Source organism: Amblyomma maculatum, chromosome 1 (assembly GCF_055883805.1).
Source record: "Amblyomma maculatum isolate TAMU_Amacu chromosome 1, ASM5588380v1, whole genome shotgun sequence".
Classification (NCBI taxonomy): Eukaryota; Metazoa; Arthropoda; class Arachnida; order Ixodida; family Ixodidae; genus Amblyomma; species Amblyomma maculatum.
In genome coordinates, this window is record NC_139344.1 from 55,919,745 (window position 1) to 55,941,923 (window position 22,179).

The window sequence follows — 22,179 nt, forward strand, 5'->3', positions numbered from 1 at the left end:
CTGCCTCCATTCTCCACGCCGATGCAAGCAGCATTGGTATCGGCGCCGTACTTCTGCAGCGTGATAGCGCTTCTCGGGAGAAGGTAATTACGTTTGCCAGTCGCACTTTTAACACCAGCGGAACGCAACTGCATGATCACTGAGCAAGAGTGCCTTGCCGTCGTTTGGGCAGTTCAGAAATTCAGCCCCTACCTCTACGGCCGCCATTTCACGATCGTTACCGATCACCACGCCCTGTGTTGGTTATCCACACTCAGAAATTAGACTGGACGCCTGGGCCGTTGGATTCTGCGTTTGCAGGAATACACCTTCGATGTCACATACAAATCGGGTCGCAAACATCAAGATGCCGATGCTCTTTCCTGTTGTTCGCTTCCAGAGTCACCAGTTAGTGCTTCTTCGCTCCTTCCTGTGTGCACACTCGATGCCCCAATGTCGTCAAGGGCTTCAGACATCACCAGTGCTCCTCCTGTCGCTTCTCCACATCGCTACGCCATTTATGCACACCAACGAGCAGATGCTATGCTGCCGTTCTCTAATCGACCGTCTTACCGGTACTTCTCACCCTCCTACGCGCAGGCAACTTTAAAAGTTCAAACTTGACAACGGCGTGCTCTCCCGTTATATTTATTGCTCTGAAGGTACCCTTTGGGTTCCCGTGATCACGAGAGCGCTTCTCACACACATTCTGGCGGCTCTCCACGATGATGCTACAGCCGGTCACTTAAGCTTTCACAAAACTTACCACCGCGTGAAAAGCCTTTTCTTCTGTCGAGGCCTCGCCTCAAGCGCGGCAAAAAAAAGTCGCTTCTTGTCTGCTATGCCGGTTAGCGCCGCAAACGGCCGACTTCATCTCCCGCTGGCCTACTACAGCATCTACCTTGCCTTGCCACTCCTTTCGCCGCTGTCGGCATCGACTTATACGGGCCGCTTCTATTGCCCGCATGAGGTAATCGCTGGATCGTCACCGCCGTCGACCATCTAACACGCTACGCTGAGACCACTGCCTTGCCCAATGGCTCAGCACCTGAGGTCGCGGCCTTCTTTTTGGAACCCCTCGTACTGCACCATGAGGCCCCTCAAGTGCTTCTCAGTGACCGCGGTCGGACATTTATTCTGTCGACGATTGTTCCCGAAGTTCATGAGGCCTCTACCACACTTCACAAATTGACTTCCAGCTATCACCCGCAGACCAATGGGTTGACTGAGTCGTTCCACCGCGCGCCGACAGGCTGTCTATGAACGCGGATCAGGACCACCGAAACTGGGACGTAATTCTTCCTGTTGCTACGTTCGCGTACAACACGGCTGTACAACGGACCACATGCTACACCCCGTTTTTCCCTCCCGCTACCCTTCTTGATGCCTCTTTCCTTTCTACACCTGCGAACTCCTCATCGTCTCTTCCTGACCAGTTCACTCGCCGGCTGGCTCGCTTCAACACTGAGGTCAACCAAGAAGACCGCAAGTGCCGCTACGATGCGACCCACCGCCAAGTTTCGTTCCGTACCGGCGACGAGGCGTTACCATTAAGCACTCCTGGCCTTTGCGACAAGTTCCAGAGCTGTTACATTGGTCTATACTCAGTTCTTGAACAAACCTCACTGGTCAACTATCGCGTCTCCCCTGTTTGTCATCCTCCGGACAGCCGTTACCGTGGAACTGAAGTTGTACACGTTTCACGCATGAAGCATGAAGAAGTGACCACTGTATGGTGCTTCATCTTTCACAGGGGTGAACATGCTGCTTCATATTAATATTGCTCGCTTGTAGACACCCATCGTCATCGCTGAGTGTGGTTCGCTACTGTGTGCGACCACGGCTTCAGATCTCCAATAAATCTGATATATATATATATATATATATATATATATATATATATATATATATATATATATATATATATATATATATATATATATATATATATATCCGCCGCTATGGTTGAGGGTGGCGCTGGTGAACACTCAAGGTTCGTATACAGACAACATTACTACCCAAGAAAGTCGCAGGGGGGACAGCGGCCGATGTAGCTCAGTTGGAAGAGCACCGGACGCGATATTCGGAGGTTGTGGGTTCGGTTCCCACTATCAGCCTGTTGTTTTTTCTTCTACTTTGGGTTTGCCTTTCCGCTACCTGATTACATTACTCATTTATGTGATTATCGAAGTAAAAATTATAAAAGAGAGGACAAAGTACAATCCCCAATGCTTTCCTTGGCCTCGCCGACTGTTGGCTTCTTTCTTTCATATATATATATATATATATATATATATATATATATATATATATATATATATATATATATATATATATATATATATATATGTATATATAGGAGAAGAGAGTAGACACTTAACATGTATTGTCGAAGTTCCGGTCGAAGACCAACCTTTATCAAAACTGGATTACATTGCTTGGGATTCCCTTCTTAAGTAGTGAGAACTACAAAAGAAACAAAACAATATGGGCAGGTGGAAAAACGTTCCTAAAAAAAGAAAAAAAGAACGAGAAGGGGGGCTGAGTGGGAGGAAATTGAGGTTGTAGACTGGGGGCACCCTAGAGAGAAAAATACAAAGGAAAACGAACGAGCACAGGGGGAGGTGGCCTCAGCGGTCCGTGTGTGGTCAAATCGGTGTTGCAAGGAATGTGGCTTGTGTTTTTGAAGGTAAGACTGCTTCACAGTCTGAGTAAATACGAAGGTTAACAAAATAAGACGCCGCGAGTGCTTGCAGATGGCAGCGTTTGCTTGCCTTGGGAGTCGGTTGCTGTGTCTTCTCACACAACCACGAAGGAAATTCCTACTTATATATAAAGAGAGGCGAAATACTTCCCCTATATTTTATTGCATTTGCTGTACACACGCGCACACTCAGACGTCCGGCATCTCACTCAGAACTTGGCCTCACAAATCTTGTCAGCTTTGACGAGCTCCTTCAGGTATTCCTCCTGTAGGAAGAGAAACCGCATTCACACTTCACGGCAGAGCAGAGTGAGAGTTCGGGCTGTCGCGCTGCATGCAAGTGAGCGAGGTTCTGCACGCATCGTGTTTATGTCGCCGACCCTCTCGGCATTAGGTTCGGCCTGTTTAGGGGCAGTGAATACAGCGAGCTCGACGAAGTGATTGTGGAGCCAAATGTGGCATAGATGGTCACTGATTGATGGTCTTTTCGAACAGTCCTCTAGGATTTCAAAGATCGCTTTTCTTGCAGTGAAAGGCACGACGCAGAGATTATCTGAAGGGCGAGCTTCATAGTTTTGCGTTTGTTTACCTTGGTTGTCTGACTAACCTGCGGCGGAGCGCTTGAATCTATTCGGGCCCAAAGCGGTCACCCTTAAATTACTACAGACCGTGCAGCTGCTCTGTGGAATGGCTGTTTCACCAGCGTGGTTCCTTCCTACGAAAGTACGCCGAAAATAATAGTTTTCCGGAATTTTTATGGTGACAACTCAATCCATTACATCTTGCCTGAGGCAAGCTGGGCTTGAAACTTACTGGTCTGATTACGTCTGTGCTGAACATATAAACATGCAGCGACGCTGTCATTCCTGAACGCAAATACTACACTGTCTTCAACTGAGGACAGACAGCGAACGCGGAAATCTGATGCAGCTTCTGAGAAGTTTCTGCAGCCAAACGTGCCTTAATGTGAATGATGCATTTCTGAGCGCGATTATCTTGACGCTGGTCGATATTGGTTGACGGGCACGTTGTCCAAAGTAATTCCTGTCCCCGCCGATTTTTTTTCTTCATTTTTTTTTATTTTGTACCAATTAGGTATTTAGCCCGGAAAGCTTGCTTTCATGGAATGGTCATCGCTGCAAGAAGCGTGTGTTCTTAGCTGTCGCGTATAACACGTCTCATCGTGAATTGGCAATTATGTTAGAAAGTAAAACTAAATAAAATATGAGAAGGGGACTGTCTGACTCGGGAATGTTGCCTGGTCTCAGAGGTTGCTCGCTATGCCTTAGAAGTTACATGCAATATTCGCGTCGTATCCTACGCGGTTGGCGTGGGGTTTTTGAATGACCACTGCGCAGTCACGGTTGGTCGCATCGCGCTTTCGATCTCCTTGTCACTACCGCAGACAACGAGAAAAATAAAATGCTTACCGACCACAGCAGGCGCATAATGTCATCCTGAAAAAAAAAAAAAAAAAAAGAGCAGGGAAACGAACACTTTAGTCACGTACTCGTTGTGTCTTGAAGTATATAGCAAACATTTCTCGCCATACAGTATGGATTGACCGTGTCTTTTTATGCACGCTGCAGTCGGATATAGCTCAAGAGAAAAGCGGCAGATGCCAGTCGAAGGAGGTCCTGCAGCCTATTGTGTCTACCGACGCTCATGACACGTTGGTTGCGCCGCACAAATTGTTACACTAGCTTGCCCGAGGGGATTATTCACGAGAATTGGTCCACGCCACTCCCTGGGGAGGGGGGGGGGGGGGGTGCAGGGGTCTTTTGAGGGGGCAAAGCCTTTATAGCCTCATCGTTGTCAGAAAAAGTGCCACGCTTTTGCGGCGGCTCTGTTTGGTCGAGACGAGATGACGTCATGGAGGTCTCGACCAATCATAGAGCGCCACCACAGTATACGCGAATGCATGCCTTATATGGGCATATGCCAATCAATGATTAATTACGAATTATATCTAGTTAATTAATAATTACCCATGAGTAGTAGTTACGCAATAAATCAATAATAATTTCTTAATTACTGAACATTGAATAATAATTACTAATTAATCGCTAATTAATAAACAGTGACAGTTGCTTAATAAGCTAATGAATTACTAATTAATGCCGCGCACCTCGAACAACAGTATGCGCGAATGCGTGCCTTATAAGGTCATACGCCAAAAAATGCTTCATTACTAATTAATACACAATTAATTAGGTACAAATACTGATGGCTAATCAATTGCTAATGATCATGTAATTACTGAATAGTGGCAGTTGCGTATTCAATTAATTATAGTTATGTCGCTTTATACGGCCATATGGCCGTATAAAGCCATTAATTAATTACTAATTAATGGCTGATCAATTATTAATTACTAATCAGCGACAGTTGCGTAATTAAACACATTAAATAGTAATTAATGCTGCATACCCGGTAAAATCACTTAGCAGAATGCAGCACTCAGGCTTTCGCTTTTCATCACTTTAGTCGCCAAAGTGTCGTCGAATTTTTTAAATTGTATCTTTAAGCAGTTTTTTGCAAATTGCTGTTCGCCGGCATAATGCATAGAGTAAAAAACAAACAAACAAACTAGCAATAGCGGTGGTACCTAAGTGAAAAACGCTGATGTATGGACATGCGAGATAAGCTCGGGCCTTCCTGCGAGTACAAACACTGCCAATGCATCTCGTAAGGCAGTTTCACAGAACTGGCTAGGCTTAGCTAAACTGCATAAAGTAAGCGTATAGTTTCTGCTACCAAATAAGCATGACAAGTACGCGATAGTATTAATGCGGTTGCAATGTACGGATACGGCCCTCCGTTTCCTGGTGCTACGTTTCAGTTTATAAATTCGGGAGATGGAAACTAGGCCCTATGCTTGCTCTTGAAATGTAGCTAGAAATCGGGCTTTCAGCGAAGGTTTACATAATTTGGGGTATTCTTTGGGTTATATTTTCAGCTAAGGCAGGCAACAATTAGCGTACTTCATTGTTCGCGACAAAATTCTCTATTCCGGCTCATTGGTTTCAAAAACGTGTTCGCCCCGTAAAGTATTTCTTATATTATCATTACGGTGACTTCGCGCCTAATGCTAGCCTCGTGAACAGCGCTTGAGTGTATTTACACGCATTTACTAGCCTTTGTCATTCAGCATGCAACGGCCATTTCAAATGCCAAACAGCCTGGGAGTATATAGGACATTGTGAGCGTGGGGAACGCTTGATGTGAAAAAACAAAATTCAGGGGCCCGTATTACGGGTTCTTGCTTTTTTATAGCGATGTTTTATGAGGGTCTTATGATCTTATGATGTCTTATCATCTCTGGTATGGAATGCAGAGGTGCTACGCCCTAGGCCACGCCAGGAATTGCGAAGGCACTTGTTAGCGTATGTCATGTCACCTCTCCTGTGTGCGTATGCGTTAGCCACAATATCTGAAACATGCTGGGCACATTTCTACAGTTTAAGAACAAGCGGGGTTAACATGCATGTTGAGTATACATGGGCTTTCACAAAAAGTGGTATGGTTGCGTGATGTAGAACGTTCCAAAGCGACTCGGGCGATGAGGGACGCAGCAGTGGAGTGCGCCGGAAATTTCCACAATCTGGGGTTCCTTAACGTATATCGATATTGCAGAGTATATACACAGGCACCTTGCTTGTTGACTCCTCCTAAAAGCGGCAGTCGCGGCTGGAATCGAATCCGCGTACTAATCATTGAACCACCTTAGCAGGCATGTAAAAATTCGTCTTTATTACGACTGCATGATAATGAGTATGCATGCAATTAATGAGGGCCACAGGTCGCTACACTTGATACCCTTAAGGCAGAGCTTATGTACTTCCCTACGTTTTAAGAAGTACTTCTTGAATTCATCCACGGCCTAATATATGCCGTGGATAACAACCACGTTAAAAGAGGTCTAAAATAATTATCAGCTATATGAAAGCGCCGCTCTAGGAAAGCAAGCGACATCCTCTTGCTCCCGTGAAATGCCTTCATCTTGTTTACTGAAAAACTGCACCTTTTTTAAGTTGCAGTTTGGGATAAAATCGGAATTATTCAGATGATAAAGAAATCAGCCCTGTGAGCAATAATCGAGTGGAACCGCGTTCTGAAACATTAAGGTTTTGTTTTCTTTTTTTTTTCGCACTTCGCGCTAATTTGACTGCAAATACTTATTAAAATAAAGTGAAGATGTATTCTCTATATAACAATTCATTTTTGCACTTAAATTATCGGGAAGGAATTCTGGAATATGCCTTACGTGAAAACATAAGACATTTTACGCAGTCCGAATTTGAAGAAAAAAAAATGTCGCCGGTGAATATAGTGCTCTTTAACGCTCCCTCTCTCTCTCTCTAGCTCACTCACTCACTCACTCACTCACTCACTCACTCACTCACTCACTCACTCACTCACTCACTCACTCACTCACTCACTCACTCACTCACTCACTCACTCAGTGGTACAGAAACTATAACTCCGATAAACCTGAAAAAGCTGAAAAAGTACAAATGATGCACTTACGATGTCGGTGCCTGACTTGCAAGCGTTTCGGACAAAACTGGCACCCTTCTCTGGCAGCCTTCCAAGGTAGGCAGCGAGCTGTGGGCGAGAACACCTTGCTCAGAAACAGTTCTATTAGACGTGTGGCATAATGGCGCCTTATAGACGGTATGCATTTGCACCCAAACTTGCAAAAGTAAGTACTGAAAACACTTCGTGGAACAGTGCTGATAATTTGCTACCAGTATTCTGCGCGGCAAACTGAAAAAAAAAAGTGCAGAGGTAAATGGCATAATGAGATAGTAATCTTGCAGGTAAATGCTCCTGCAGCGCTGCGAACTGTTCTGCAGCTGAATGCACGCCAGCCAGAGCACACCAAGAACAGTCATGCGAAATAAAGGATTCTGCTCGGCACCATGCAATGATGCTTGCTGCATTCCTGATGTACAGTCCTGATCAAAAGTGATATACAACACTCAGTATGTGGCGTAGCTCGAGAATACTGCATCCTAACTTCATCTAGCAACAGCTATCTAAAATCGAGACAATAATGCGGTGCCCCATTTTATCCACATGCATGTGTCGATGTCGCTTTCCCTTACGCTGCCGATAGATGGCAGTTCAATGCTGTTTTCCCGAGCTCTGTCACTGGCTGAGTATTGTATACCACTTTTGCTCACGACTGTACAGTGTTTTTTGGTAGGCAAACCACGGTTCTCACAAGCCGGTAAAAAGAGTGAAAGCTCGTTATGAAGCCCTCTTTCTTTCTTAAAGTCACTGAACCGCTTTGCAATGGAAGAATTCTTGGCTGCAAAACACTTATGTTGCGTAGACCCCAGCACCCTCAAGAGCGCAAAAAAGCACAGATACAGAGAGTTGTTGTTCTCCTCTAAATTGATGGCACATACCCACACAGAGGAGATCGGCCAAGAATTGAGGTGCAGGCAAAAAATAAAATGATCGCTTGGAACAGAGAAAGAAAATAAAATACAAAACAGCGAAACTTAAAAGGACAAATCATGACGCACGCGGGAGGCGAATACTGTGAGATTTGTAGCTACTGATGAAAAATTGAAAGCACATTAGCAAGGCAGGCGTTGACATTGTATTAAACAGTTTTGAATGGCGATAAAAACAGACCTATGGCTGTACCTAAGTATGACGGCACCAAACGACAATAGAAGTCACAAATGTACCCAACAAGCGCTCACTTCAACTTCATCCGACACCAGGAAGAGAACAACATATATAGAAAACCAGAAAAAGAGAATGATGTCACAACATGCCACAATTATGTCACATAAAAAATTACAAAAATAAACAAGAATACAAAAAGAAATAAAGAAAACATGCATACACGCCCGAAACTATAGTACCTATACGTATAGCAAAGCAACAACACTCATGTGTTCACACCCAACATTTGCACAAAGAACATGCACTAGGTTTACATCAAAAACTTATCAGCCGACATAGGCAGTGTTTAAAAGTCTAGTTTCTTCTTCGACACTACTACTGGTATGGACGACTGGTGTGTGACCATACGTCTCAATACAATAAACTTCCATAATTTCTCTAGGTAGTTTATCTAGAGAAATTTTATCGAAATTGACTGTAAAAAAAACTACACTTACGATGCCTTTAATAAAGTGCCTTCAGAGATTTGACTGCGAATAACAAAACTTGACGATTTACTTTCGTGCTTATCTATAAGTAATAACGAGTAATGGAGCCGCGGTGGCACAGTCGAAAGCAATATGTGAAAATCTCCTAAAAATTATGGAATAGAAAGATACGGAGATACATGCAAGACAAGAGGTTAAGCCGAACGGTATACCAGATGGCTGTCCTGCATATCGAGGGAAAGGGAGGAGGTCGTGTAGAAGGGAGAGAGTAAAAAGGGGAACACAGTAGAAGGGACATCGGGCAAGGACGTGTGCACTAAAAGTGACTTGTCGAGAAAGTGATGAAAATACGACGCCTTCACGATAGAAACAGTGGCTGGCGAACCTTCAGGGCTGACAGCTATGCGGACTCTGTCTGATGATGTCACTCTCCATCAGCGAAAGATGGTTGCAGTGCTCTGCAGCACAGCAGAGTTTGTTTTTCAGCGATTCACATAAGGGATTCACCAAGCAGACACTTCGTTGTCTCGAAACAGCCTGAGGTGCAACGGGCAGGGCTGACGGACCCTCCAATGAAGAATGAACATCGGTTCTTGAATATACAGCTACACCGGACCGCAGACTACGAAGTGAATTTCCTTCACATTGCAGAGTACGGATTTGTAACTGAGGGTCCAGAAACTGCAAGCCTGATTTGAGAAACTACCCCGAGTTTCATGCTGTAAGTCTGAGCTCTCTCGCAATCATGAGGACCCGCAGCGTAAACCATAAATATGAGAGTGGCTACACGAAGAACTCTGACGCAGCGGAGGGTGCTAAGAATGTATGGATCTGAACAGGGCACCATTTGAAGCTGAACCTGGCAACGTTGTAACGCTGGCAGATGGTAGCCGACATGACCGAGCACTGCCGGAACGTAGGGTTCGCCTGAAGTTAAGTTTTGCAGAAACCACCAGCTTGGGATCTTCTTTCATATGGGGAGGCGATATCAAAATCAGCCTGCCTGGATCTTTGCATTCACGTTGCCCCTACAGGCCACGGAGGCATGCTCATACTGCTTTTATATGTGGGCTGGTAGCCTACGCTGTCGCGACCTAACTTTAAAGCAGAACTTAAGCGTCCCCTATCATTTTTGTTGAGTCCCATTAGCTGTTGCATTGTCTACTGCGACCGCGAAATACGTCAGCTATATAGTGACACACCAAACTGTGCTTGCCTCCTGTCTCCTCCCGATCTCTGTCTTCTCGCACTATCCGAAGCATCATTATGATTCTTCACGTGCATGCCATGGCAGTGGGCGGAGCCACGCAGAGGGGAGGGTGCTCACACTCATTTAATGAGTGTGAGCACCTTCTCCCAGTCTTCATTATACATCTTTACAGCGGGTGTTAGTTTACTGAAGCTATTGCCAACTCTAGGATAAACGTTGGTAAAAAGGCCTGTACAATCCAGTGGCCAGTATACTAATATAATGTGTGTTGCCGTTCTGTTGGGAATCTAATTTCGCCCGGCTAAGCCACGCTGTTGTTACTGCAACCATCCTATGTCCGATCATAAATGCTGCTAGACAAAGGCGAGCTAGAAAGAAACGTGCGCTTGTGGAGAAAAGGCCCCGCAGGTAAACCCAGTTCAGAAAGAAAGATACCGATATCTCGGATGAGTCATCGTCGCAGCAAAGCTGCAAAGAGGAAAATTTTTCTTACATCGGGGCTCACGTTCTGCTGAAGGCACTCGATCGCTGGTACCACCTTGTCCTCCGGAATCCCTGCGAAGAAATCGTCATCATTATCAGCACGGCTAAGATATTTTGCGAAAGTTTCTAGTTATTTTCTGCTGCTGAATTATATGCACAGTAAAAAGAATACTTCCATATTGGATCCTTCTTCTCAGTCAAGTTGCCTTAACCAGTCACAACAGTAAGGTATGGTATGAACAACATAAATAGTTGGTTGGTTTATGGGGTTTAGCGTCCCAAAGCAGCTCAGGCAATGAGAGACGCCGTAGTGGAGCACTCCGGAAATATCGACCACCTGAGGTTTTTTAACGTGCACGGACATCGCACAGCACACGGGCGCCTTGCTTTTTGCCTCCATCGAAAAGCGGCCGCCGAGGCCGGGATTCGAACCCGCATCCTTCGGAACAGCTAGTATTCGAACGCCGTAACCGCTGCGCTACCCCGGCTGGGTTCAACATGAATGTCATATATATATATATATATATATATATATATATATATAAAAGTGAAAAATTGCTTCATACTGTTTCCAAGTTTATTTGTAGTCGACGTTTCGGCAGGAGCCCTGCCTTTCTCAAGACTGATGGTACATGATTCTTGTTTGTCTTCTTATAGGGTTGGCCAGAGGTGATACAAACAATATGGGCACACACAGGTGAGTCAGCTGGACACGCACAACACACACATACACACACAGCTGCGGAGAGCAGGCTAGGCCCAATGGGCCATCAACCCAAGACACCGGCCGCCGCGAGTCATCTGTATACAGTACAAGACACAATACAGGCAACCGCGGAACAACCTTGGAAGGGAAAAAAAAAAAAGACGAAAACAGGTGGGGGAAGGTGTTTGCTGCAGGTGGTGAGAAAATTATTTTTCTTGTTCTCACTAAAAGATGGGAGCGCCCAGCGTGATGAGAAAACCAGGTGGACACTGCTGGTTAGAAGAACCTGACAGCGGCGAGTAAAGTTCGAGCAACTTGCGACGGGAGATGAACCTCAAAGAAAGAAAAAAAAAAAAAAAAGAAGTAAGTAAATATGTGGGACAGTAGAATGGTGAAATACTTTGAGGTTTTCGCTAACAGGTGTGAGGGCTAAGCAAAAGAAGAAAACAGGTGGGGGAACGTGTTTGCTGCAGGTGGTGAGAAAATTATTTTTCTTGTTCTCACTGGGAGCGCCCAGCGTGATGAAAAAATCCAGGTGGACACTGCTGGTTAGAATAACCTGACAGCGGCGAGTAAAGTTCGAGCAACTTGCGACGGGAGATGAACCTCAAAGAAAGAATAATAAAAAAAAAAAAAAGAAGTGAGTAGAATGGTGAAATACTTTGAGGTTTTCGCTAAAAGATGTGAGCGCCAAGCATGAAGAAGGTTTTTACGAGAAGTGGGATGTGGAGGGTATCAAAGAAGCGGAAAAAAAAAAAAAAAAACCGAGGAAAAACTGTAAAGGGATAATGATTGATATATATGTATAGCATTAAGCTTGCAGAGCTCGTAAGGACGACATTGCCCCAATGTTTTCATTTATCCCAGTATTAATTGTCCTAAACTTATAAATAAAGTATGACTCACGCTGCTCCCGCTCCCGTGTATTATTGAATCCCCCCTGAAGAACTGTTAGTTTGACTGGTGCCTTGGGTTGATGGCCCATTGGGCCTAGCCTGCTCTCCGCAGCTGTGCGTGTATGTGTGTGTTGTGCGTGTCCAGCTGACTCACCTGTGTGTGCCCATATTGTTTGTATCACCTCTGGCCAACCCTATAAGAAGACAAACAAGAATCATGTACCATCAGTCTTGAGAAAGGCAGGGCTCCTGCCGAAACGTCGACTACAAATAAACTTGGAAACAGTATGAAGCAATTTTTCACTTTTATGTAACCTCTAGCAACCAAGTACGTCTATTTACTTATGCTATATATATATATATATATATATATATATATATATATATATATATATATATATATATGAATGTCATATATATATATATATATATATATATATATATAATGTTGGTGAAGTTCTCATGATTCATGCCATGCTCCACTGATGCAAAAAAGGTACTATAAAAAAGTGACGCTGCAGTTTTGTAGTACAACCCATAACACAGCACCAGAAGTTAGATTGAAATCTGACGCTCCAACCGAAAAATAGTGTTTTAAAGATCAGCTATTACCCGTTCTTATATTTACCTTGTGCGGTTTAATCAACATAAATGTCAATGATTAAATCGCACAAGGTAAATATAAGAACGAGTAATAGCTGAACTTTAAAACGCTATCTTTCGAGAGGAGCGCCAGATTTCAATCCAACTTCTGGTGCTGTGTTGTGGGTTGTACTACAAAACTGCAGCGTCGCTTTTTTAGAGTACCTTTTTCGGATCAGTGGAGCATAGCATGTATCATGAGAACTTCACCAGCTAACATAAAAAGAGGGGAAGGGGGGGGGGGGGGGGGGGTCGTCATAAATTTGGCTCTGTCCTGTATTTCAATGTATTGATTTATTTATTTAGAATGCATCTCAAAGACATCAGGTGTGAGGCATTATATTCATGAGGAATGGTGGTGTTATATCAAAGTAGTCAATTAGTTGTAAAATCAATAAATTATTTTCTCTGCGAATCTTTTAAAACATTCCAAATTGGATCGGAACGCGGTATCAGGGGAAATATTAGTCTAGGTTTATTTTTGTATTTTTTTGCAGCCTGAATGAAAAATTAAAAAACAAAAGCGCAGTAGTATGGGCAGACGGCGGGTAAAAACGTCTCTTGTGGATGACACATTGCGAAGTTCGACGAGAGGGTATGGTAACAGATTTGGATAACTCTGAATTATAAAATTTATGAAAAAGACGAAGCCTGAAATTTTTACGCCGATGAACGAGTAGTGTAAGCTTCATACTTTACATTAGATACACTTGTGAAATAGCAGTATTAAGTAAACAAACCTGTCGGCTCGATATTGTACCGATTGGAAAGTATTAGCTAAGAATGCTTGCTGCGGATCTAAAACAGCGCATGCGTGCTTTATTTTTGTCGAACGAGGTCAAATAGGAAATAAGTTACACAGTCAGTTCAGTTCAGTCGTTCAGTCGTGTCCGACTCTTCGTGACCCTATGGACCATATCACGCCACGCTTTCCGGTCTCTCACTATCTTCCTAACATCACATAACTTCATCTGCAGTGCCTCGAGGATGCCATCTAACCATCGCGTTCGCTGCCTACCCCTTCTTCGGTGACCCTCAACCTTTCCCAACATCAAATATTTCTCCAGCGACTCCTCTCTTCTCATCAGTTGACCAAAGTAGCTGAGCTTTAACTTTAGAATTTGACCCTCCAATGAGCAGTCTGTGTTTGTGGTCGACAATATCGACTGATTTGATCTTCTGGCAGTCCAAGGAACTCTCAAGGGTCTCCGCCAGCACCACAATTCAAACACGTCAATTCTTCGGCGGTCAGCCTTCTTCACAGTCCAACTCTCCCATCCATACATCACAACTGGAAAGACCATAGCACGAGTTATACTGATCTTGGTTGGCAGACTAATGTCTCTGCTCTTTACTAGGCGGTCAAGACTAACCATGGCTCTCTTTCCCAGAAGCAGGAGTCTCCTAATTTCATGGCTGCAGTCTCCTTCCGGGGTAATCTTGGAGCCCAAGAAGAGAAAATCTGTCACAGCTTCCACTTCTTGTCCCTTGATGCTCCAGGACTTGATAGGGCAAGACGCCATGATCTTTGTCTTTTTTATGTTCAGTTTAAGCCCAAACTTCATACGCTCTTCTTGTACGCGCATCAGAAGTCTCTTGAGTTCCACTTCACTTTCTGCCATTAAAGGGGTATCATCCCCATATCTAAGGTTATTGATACGTTTCTCAGCAATCTTCACTCCAGCTGAAGACTCGTCCAGACCGGCCTTTCTCATGATGCACTCAGCATATAGGTTAAATAGGCAGGGCGACAGTATGCAACCTTGTCTCACTCATTTCTCGATCGGAAACCAATCAGTAAGGCCATGCCCAGTTCTGACTGTGGCCTCTTACCCTTCATACAGGTTCCTGACGAGACAGATGAGGTGATTTGGAACTCCCATCTCTTGGAGAGCTTGCCACAATCTGCTGTGATCCACGCAGTCAAACGCTTTCGCATAATCAAGTTATACAGAGGGGGAGGCAATTTTTCAATGACGGCGAAGGAATCCAAGTCGTCGGTTAGCTCGTTTGTGATTGTCGGGATGTGGTCAGACACGAAAGGCCAGGGATTATGTTTATGCCTAGGTTTTTTCATGAGGGAGTGCAAAGTTTACTGTGCCAAGAATAGCTTAATTGTGTGGTGGGTAGGAGCGTTTTCGATGGAAGGATATGGCGAATGTTTTATTAGTATTCGTAGTCATCAACCATTTGCTAGACCAGGATTCAATGTGATTTAGATCATTTTGTAATGCGGTTATGTCGGTAGTACAAGGAATGGGGTGATAGATTACGCAGTCGATCATCTACGAACACACGAATGCTAGACTATACGTCATTCGACAAGTCCTTAATGCAGATGAGGAAGACGCCAACGATAGTACCTTGAATCACTCCGGAGACGACACAGGGCATTTAAGATGAACACTTATTGGCGTATACGAACTGTTGACAGTTAGTGATAAGGGAATAAATCTAAGTTAGAACTGAAGGGTTAATATTTAAGCACGAAAGTTCTGAAAAAAAAAAAAGAAAAAAGCCTGTGGCTAACCTGTCGAATGCTTTCTCGATGTCAATGAACATTTTGCCACAATAATGTTAATATCAATGGAACAGCTTATGTCATTAAAAAAATAGCAATAGTTTGGTTTCGCAGGACAGACTAAAAAAAATCCTGTTGGCTAGGATGAAAAACCTTGGAAGATCTTTGAACTTTAATTGGGCTGGAGTAGATTACATGTTTCATTAACTTCGAGACAACACTAGTGAGTGAGCGAGACAGGACGGTAGCTTTGACACGAGGAAAGACGGACCTTTCTTTGGGACCGAGGTAATTTTGCGCGCTTTCCAATCAACCGCCACCACTCCTGATTGAGGGGAGTGCTGAAATACGCAAGATATAATCGCACTCGCGACATTCTTAGCGTTCTATAGTATTTTGGAATTCTATCTGTCACCTGATGACGTGGGCTTAAGCGACTCGATGAGCTTCAAAATGCGATGGTGGCTCGAGCGTTTAGTGTCAGGGATTGTGGGGTGGTTCGAGTAACTAACTACAGGCGTATCGTCATCTGGTTCATTTGTAAATACTAAATACCGCGGAGAAAGTACATGTTAAGCGGGGATCCAGCCACTGGTAGCGGGCACTGGTAGTGAGCAGGATTGGAGCGATGGTGGCTTAGCTTGTAGACAGCTAGTCCGCGAAAGCACTTCCTCTTTCTCAGCCATCTGTCCGCATAATCGGAACTTCTTCACATATGGTTTAACCATACTGTTCTTTCGTAATCAGGCATATGAAAGTTGAGTGCGTCAAGCAAGTACAAAGGTTTCGAATAATTCAGGTTAATAACATTACAAAATATTTTGTGGATTAGGGTGGATAATTTCGGGCAAAGTTAATGAATAGAATTTACGTTTGGCTTTCGCTGATAGTGATTCAAATATATATTTTTTTTTCAGGCATAAAATATTTCGGCCAAACGCCTCCACTATAGTAAGTTTAGCTGTGTAAATAGACGTGATTTTATTACGAGGGCGCTTTGGAGGTGCGTCGAATCACGAGGAGAAGAACTTTCAGATACTTTGATTGTACAAATGTCTGTGTCCGTAAGTTGACGTGTTTTAGGTTTAAACATTGACCAGATCATTAGACGGAAAACGTTGAAAGATCCCCAAGGAGCCAGGGACTAAAAGCTGCAGTTTCATTGGTGATAGCTTCGTAGTCACTTTTATGATAACTGGTTATGGTTTTCTTCATGTTTTTAGTACGCAGAAGACGGGACTGGAACGTTGCATGCATGGTCACTGAGGCCAAAAACAAAAGCATGACTTGTTATCAGGATGAAGAGGTCAGTAATCAACATGAAGCTACTGAGCTACCAAGATATAACTTTTCCAGCGTAATCAATTCGTCACTTGTACGTTTGAGCACTCAACTAATTGTTTCCGTCCAGGATTTTATAGGTATCAGTATCTACATGAATGACGATGCAGTTTTTTTTTCTTTAAGAGGCCCAAAATTTAAAAAAAAAATGTGTAATTGTCTTTTAATAAATTTTAGCCCCGGGGATTTTTTTTTTTTTTTTTGGGGGGGGGGGGGCTGCTGCGGACACCAGGTAAGACGCAGAAGACTTCAATTAGTACGCTAATTAACTAAATACGTTACCATTTAATTTTTTATATTATGTGCATATTGTATTCGCAGAATTGGGACTCGTCCTTCAAATATTATAGCAGCGAAAAAAAAAAAGATTTTATTGAAAAAAATTGTAGCCCGCGTGAGAAGGCCCACAAATGTGGCACTGAATGGCGGTTGGACCCAATAACGCAGCGCTAGCGGCGCGTCCGGCGTAGATCGCTCGGTCAATGCATGCTATCAGGCGGGACTGCGAGCAAAACGTCTGCGCGCATTGGGTACCGGTGCGGCGGCTATCAGCGAGGCTACGGTCGAAACGAAATCGACAAAGAAACACCGTGCACCCGTCTGCGTGAATGCTCCTGTGTGAATGCGCCTAATCAGGCGCATTTGTGGACCTTTTTACATGCGCTACAATTTTTTGAAGAAAATTGATTTTCATGGCTATAGTGTTTCGAGGAAGAGCTCCAATTCCGCAAATACAACGTAACCCTAAAACGAAAAAGAAAAAGTTAATTATTGTATTCAGTTAAATAGCTACGTAATTACCAGGTGCCCGCCGTAGCTCCTGATATAGCCGCATATATAGTTACCTCTATCTTAAAATTTTGGACCATATAAGAAAGAACCCCCGTTATAATGAAGCTCAGGCATTATCATGTTACTTCTTTTGAAGAATGAATGTGTCAAGCAAATACATTTTGAAGGCGAAAATGAGGGCCTTGTCTACGGTGATCGTATCGCTCTTCATATGACGTCATTTTGATGTGAAAAAGCAATTTTCAAGCTGCACACAAGTCCCTCGCAAAACCGGTGTCGTCATTCATGAAGTGGAACAATGGTTTGCGAGACATTCATTCTAGAGATGGTTTTAATGGCAGGTTGCTGGTGAGAAGGATACGCTAGCAGGAATTCGTGACTTGTCATGGCGACTACGTGAAAAGAGGAAAAGAGGAAAGCTCGACATACCCGATTGAGGCTTTTATATCATTTCGTTTGGTGTGATAATAAAAAAAAATTATTCAGTGCCTTTTCGTAGTCGTGTAAACACACACTCTTAACTGTTTACTTTATTAGTCTTTTCTCTTTCTCAACCTGCACACATACACTACATCTCTGGTCGCTTTGTGTTTAGACTTCGGCGCCAATAGATGATTACCAGTGTCGTAGGCTGGAAAGGGTAGAAAAGAGGACAAAGTCCAACTTGTCCGAGCATTCATACGTGTCGTTGCATCGACTGTTCATGTCTCATCTGCGCATGTCAGGCATTGATTGTATACCTCGCGGGAAACGAGACCTGGCCGAATTTGTTTAGGCTTTCACTCTTCAAACACACACTGAAACTGCAAATCAATGACTTGCGGTGCTTATTCCTACCTTTCCTAGTACTAAAGCTACAGGGCCCTATTCGAGCAGAAACTACGCGCTCGTTTTCGTTAAGTTGCTGGGAAAAAAAGCGCTGTGCCTTTTACAGGGGCATAAGACAAAGGGGGGGGGGTGTAGGGGGGGAAGGCTCCCGTCGTACTCCGTTGAGGCAGATACATGGACTAATTAATGCAACACCTGATGTTTCCTTATGCAGAGGGGAGACGGTCGATGCGTCGAGTTTAGAAACATCCACAACAAGGACTAAATCGAAGTGCTCATTTGTTTCCTCGAACCACCCGTCAGCGGAAGCGGGCAGGTGGATGCCGAAAATACGCTGGCCTTGACCTTGAACAATTTGGATCTCTCGGAGCGCGTGCAAATCGTTCCTTTGCCACCATACGTTGACGCTAGTCCAAAAGTTCGCAATACTTGGCTCACGTCTATCTCTCTAAGTTGTCCATAACAAGCAGCCTCCGCGCCGCCCCCCGTTTTCCAAAAGGCAGTCGGGGTATGGGTGTTATTGGCATTGCGCGTCGTAATGAGATGCCAGAAAAGCTGCCAGAGGGAAAGGAAATGGGAAAGAATCAGCTGCTGCCAGCTTTATTCACACGATGATTCCCAACGCCCCTGGCTCTTGAAGCCTCTATGGCGCACCAAGAACCGACCTACCCAGCGCATGCGTTCACGGCAACCAAGTATACTTATTCTTTCCCCCTGACACAACTGGTAAGAGGAGCCAATCCTTTGAAATCTGTCACACTTTTTCCCCTCGCTTGCCGCGAAAGTCAAAGCTCCTTCACTTCCTTTCGAAGCGTCTGCAAAGAAGGGCAGACGATGATGTGATTTTTTGTTTTTGTTTTTTTTTTTTTTTTTTTTGGCAATATGATGGTAGCATACATGCTGCAGTAGAGTTCCTTGCGCCGCGTGCTTCGTCTGCTTCGGAGCAGATGTGTTTATTTATGGAAAAAAATTAAATTAAAATAGAACCAATGCAATGGCGTATATGCACTTTAATAAAGTTGCCGTTTTGAGCAAAGAATACCACTTTATCATAATTTTAGCATTCATGCACAATCACGGACTTTTGCATGCTCCATAGACTACAGACGAGTGCGTTCCTTGGAATGGGCAACCGAAGAAGTTTCAGAAAACGAACTGAAAAGGATAGAGTGGGCAAAAATTGTGACCGAAGCAAGCGAAGTCCATTTTCATTTTAGGAAACGTAGCGCAAAGAAGACAAGGACAAAAAAAAAAGAAGGAAACACACACGAAGTATTTTTGTGGTGGCGTTTAAAAAAAGGAAGGCTAAGCGGCATCCAGGCTTTTTCTCCGTGCGCGGAGTGCTGGGCCTGGGTGCGGGGGGGAGGGGAAAGGGGAAAGAGGCTCATTGGGACGTAATCTATGATGGATGTGCATTTTCTGCTCAGGAGCGCTTGGTTGAAAAAAAGAAAAGAAAAAAGAGCAATGCCAGCGAAGTTGGAGCGTTGTTTGGAATCAAGCGACGACGCACTGCGGTACATTGGCGACACCCTGGAAATCCATAAACTTCCAGTCTGTGAAGTTACCACCAAGCTTTCCTGCTCGCTTTGACGATGTGAGAAAAAGTGACAACAATTTTGGGGGCTTTAATAGACGACAACACTCCCGTTTGAAACGTCAGTGGAGGAAAGAAAAAAATTAGCAGACTTGGTACGTTTCGATTCTTGAATCGCGTTGAGTTACCGCCAAAAATGTTTCAGCTTCCTATTAAGGCCCGAATACGTGTGAAGGGGCGAACAGCATGAATACCTTAAAGAAAAGTTTAACTGGTTTTAGACAATTCCATGATCGAGTGCACGAAGCCTGTGCGTAAAGCATGCTAAGGTTCTTTTTGCTCTTGCGGAAGCATGTGAAATGGTAACGTTATCGCCGAATAAGATTTCGGCTTCTCCCCAATGCCGGATAAGTACGCGGAGAAGCTTGATGATGACGTTACGAAAGGCGAGATCTAAAATTTCCTCTGTTTACGGGCATATCCTGCTGTGCGTCGTCGTATGCTACAAAATACTTCGCGGGCTTTACTTTCGGTGACTTTGTTTTTCATCTATCATTCAGCTCTCGCCAGCACGTCACGCGAGTATTGAATCTGCCACTGTGAGATTATTGAAAAGTGTCCGTGAACTTCCCCATTCGAAGCGTCGACACCTTTGGGGGAACCGGTGCACGAGTATTCGGTTATGGAGTGTCATATTAACCCATCTGACAGTCTTCACGCTTTGAAGCTATCTTGCGGAGATGATATTAAGATGCGTTCGTGAGGAGGAAGTCTCTCCATTTTTCCATGGGAGATCTCCCCCTTTCGTGAGGCGTCTCTGGGTCGCGATAGCCCCGTCGTCAAAATCGGAATGAGCGTTCATTGGCCACTCTTCCGAGATGGTGGCAGGGAGTGATCAGTGAAGGGCAACAAAGAAAAAAAAAAAAAACCTGGCGGTTCCCTAAATTCGGGCCGTTCCACTTACTGCACAGGAACTTTCCAGCGTTGGCGAAGGTGGCCAGCAGCAGAGCGGACGCGATGAAGAGTGACGCCTTCATGGTGCCTGGAGTGTGGAGAACACAAGTGAAAAAGGTGAGGCGTGCTTTGGTTGGTAGCGAATTGTGCTGTGCGCTTCGCTTGGCTAGCGGCCTTTTTTATATGCTGCCCCGAGAAAGAAGACGCCGCTGTGACGGAGCAAGGCCACGGTCGCCGCTTCGTCCTGTTAGCGCTCCTGTTTTCTCCTTCTATTTTTATCCTCCTTTCTTCCTGCTTTCTTTTCTTTTTGTTTTCGCTCGCTGTCCTGGCGCGAATGCACGGAGATGGTCAAGAGTGTCAAGTTCGTCTGGCCACGAAGAGTGTAACGGGTAAGGAGGCAAGATACAAAGGGAGAGGGTTCACTAATCATGGAGGGGCAAACTTTACCGCGCGCGCCCATGTACGCACTCACTTTGTTAGGCAAGGGAGAAGCTGGGCAAAACAGACGTAAGAGTGCGTGTGAAAACAAACCGTGCGCGAGATGTGGATAAGATGCCTCTGGCGTCGCTGCTCCGCGCTCGAGCACTTCCAATGAATGGCTAGAGGAAGCAAGCCCGCTGGACGCTCGCTCGCACGCACGCGCGCAGAAAGCTATGGAACGGAAAATGGTAGGTGCAACGTTACGAGATATGAGGCGTGCGGATATCTCTTAACGTTGCACCTACCATTCTCCGTACCAACTGTATTCCAAGGGAAGGAAAGCGCAGCAGGAGGCAGCAGAAAATTAGATGGGTAGATGAGGTTAAGAAGGTCGAAGGGGCCAAGTGGATGCAGCTAGCACGGGATCGGGTTAATTGGAGGAAAAAGGCAGAGGCCTTCGCAGTGGGTTTAGTCCAGCTGATGACGATGATGATGACGACGACGCAGAGCATAGCTTATGCAGCTCGGCAAATGCTGTGCGCATATTGAAAGGGAGCTTGATGCCACCACCGGCGATCTCCGCTGGTTTTATCTTATCTGTTTGCTCCTCACCTTATCACTCTTTCTTCTGTTTCTTCTGTGTCGCGATGCTAGATGCTAGCTTGGGATGCATTGTGGCGAATAATACCCGGCGTTCTGGGAAAGACGGCCGCGCTCTTGAAGGAAGTGGTGGCACCGAAGACGAAGCATGCAGACTGTCCACTTTTGACTCTTTCTTGCATACGCACGCTGCTAATTCAGGGCCACGGAAGAGAAAAAATAAGAGAGAGAGAGAGAGAGAGAGAGAGAGAGAGAGTAGGGCAAACCTCTCGACGTTATTTCGCTATGTGCCGTGCCGGCTTTGTTTTCAACTGTTTCGCGCTGTGCAAACACTTGGACGATGAACAAGCGTCTATTGTTCGCTTGACGTATTCGTATTTTGCATGTCGAAAATTACATGTCAGGGTCTAGACTCTGGTCCCCAAGCTGTCAGTT

The 22,179-nt window shown here is 44.7% G+C and overlaps 1 protein-coding gene across 1 annotated transcript; it reads right to left on the minus strand.

Moving 5' to 3' along the window:
- Positions 1–2,831: 2,831 nt before the first annotated feature.
- LOC146202411 (uncharacterized) lies at positions 2,832–20,863 on the minus strand. The gene is made up of 5 exons (XM_084584606.1): positions 20,735–20,863; positions 10,521–10,582; positions 7,214–7,291; positions 4,114–4,140; positions 2,832–2,949 (listed from the first exon to the last, which is right to left on the minus strand). The coding sequence occupies exons 1-5, from the start codon at positions 20,805–20,807 to the stop codon at positions 2,893–2,895; spliced, it is 297 nt and encodes a 98-aa protein (XP_084440732.1). The 5' UTR covers positions 20,808–20,863; the 3' UTR covers positions 2,832–2,892.
- Positions 20,864–22,179: the final 1,316 nt, after the last annotated feature.

What these genes read in the sequence shown, in the direction of transcription:
- LOC146202411 (XM_084584606.1), bottom strand. Translation starts at nt 20,807, where the DNA reads ATGAAGGCGTCACTCTTCATCGCGTCCGCTCTGCTGCTGGCCACCTTC. An exon ending in AGCAGAACGTGAGCCCCGAT is followed by an intron (nt 7,292 to 10,520) that starts GTAAGAAAAATT and finishes TCTCGCCCACAG; the next exon opens with CTCGCTGCCTACCTTGGAAG. An exon ending in GCAAGTCAGGCACCGACATC is followed by an intron (nt 4,141 to 7,213) that starts GTAAGTGCATCA and finishes TTTTTTTTTCAG; the next exon opens with GATGACATTATGCGCCTGCT.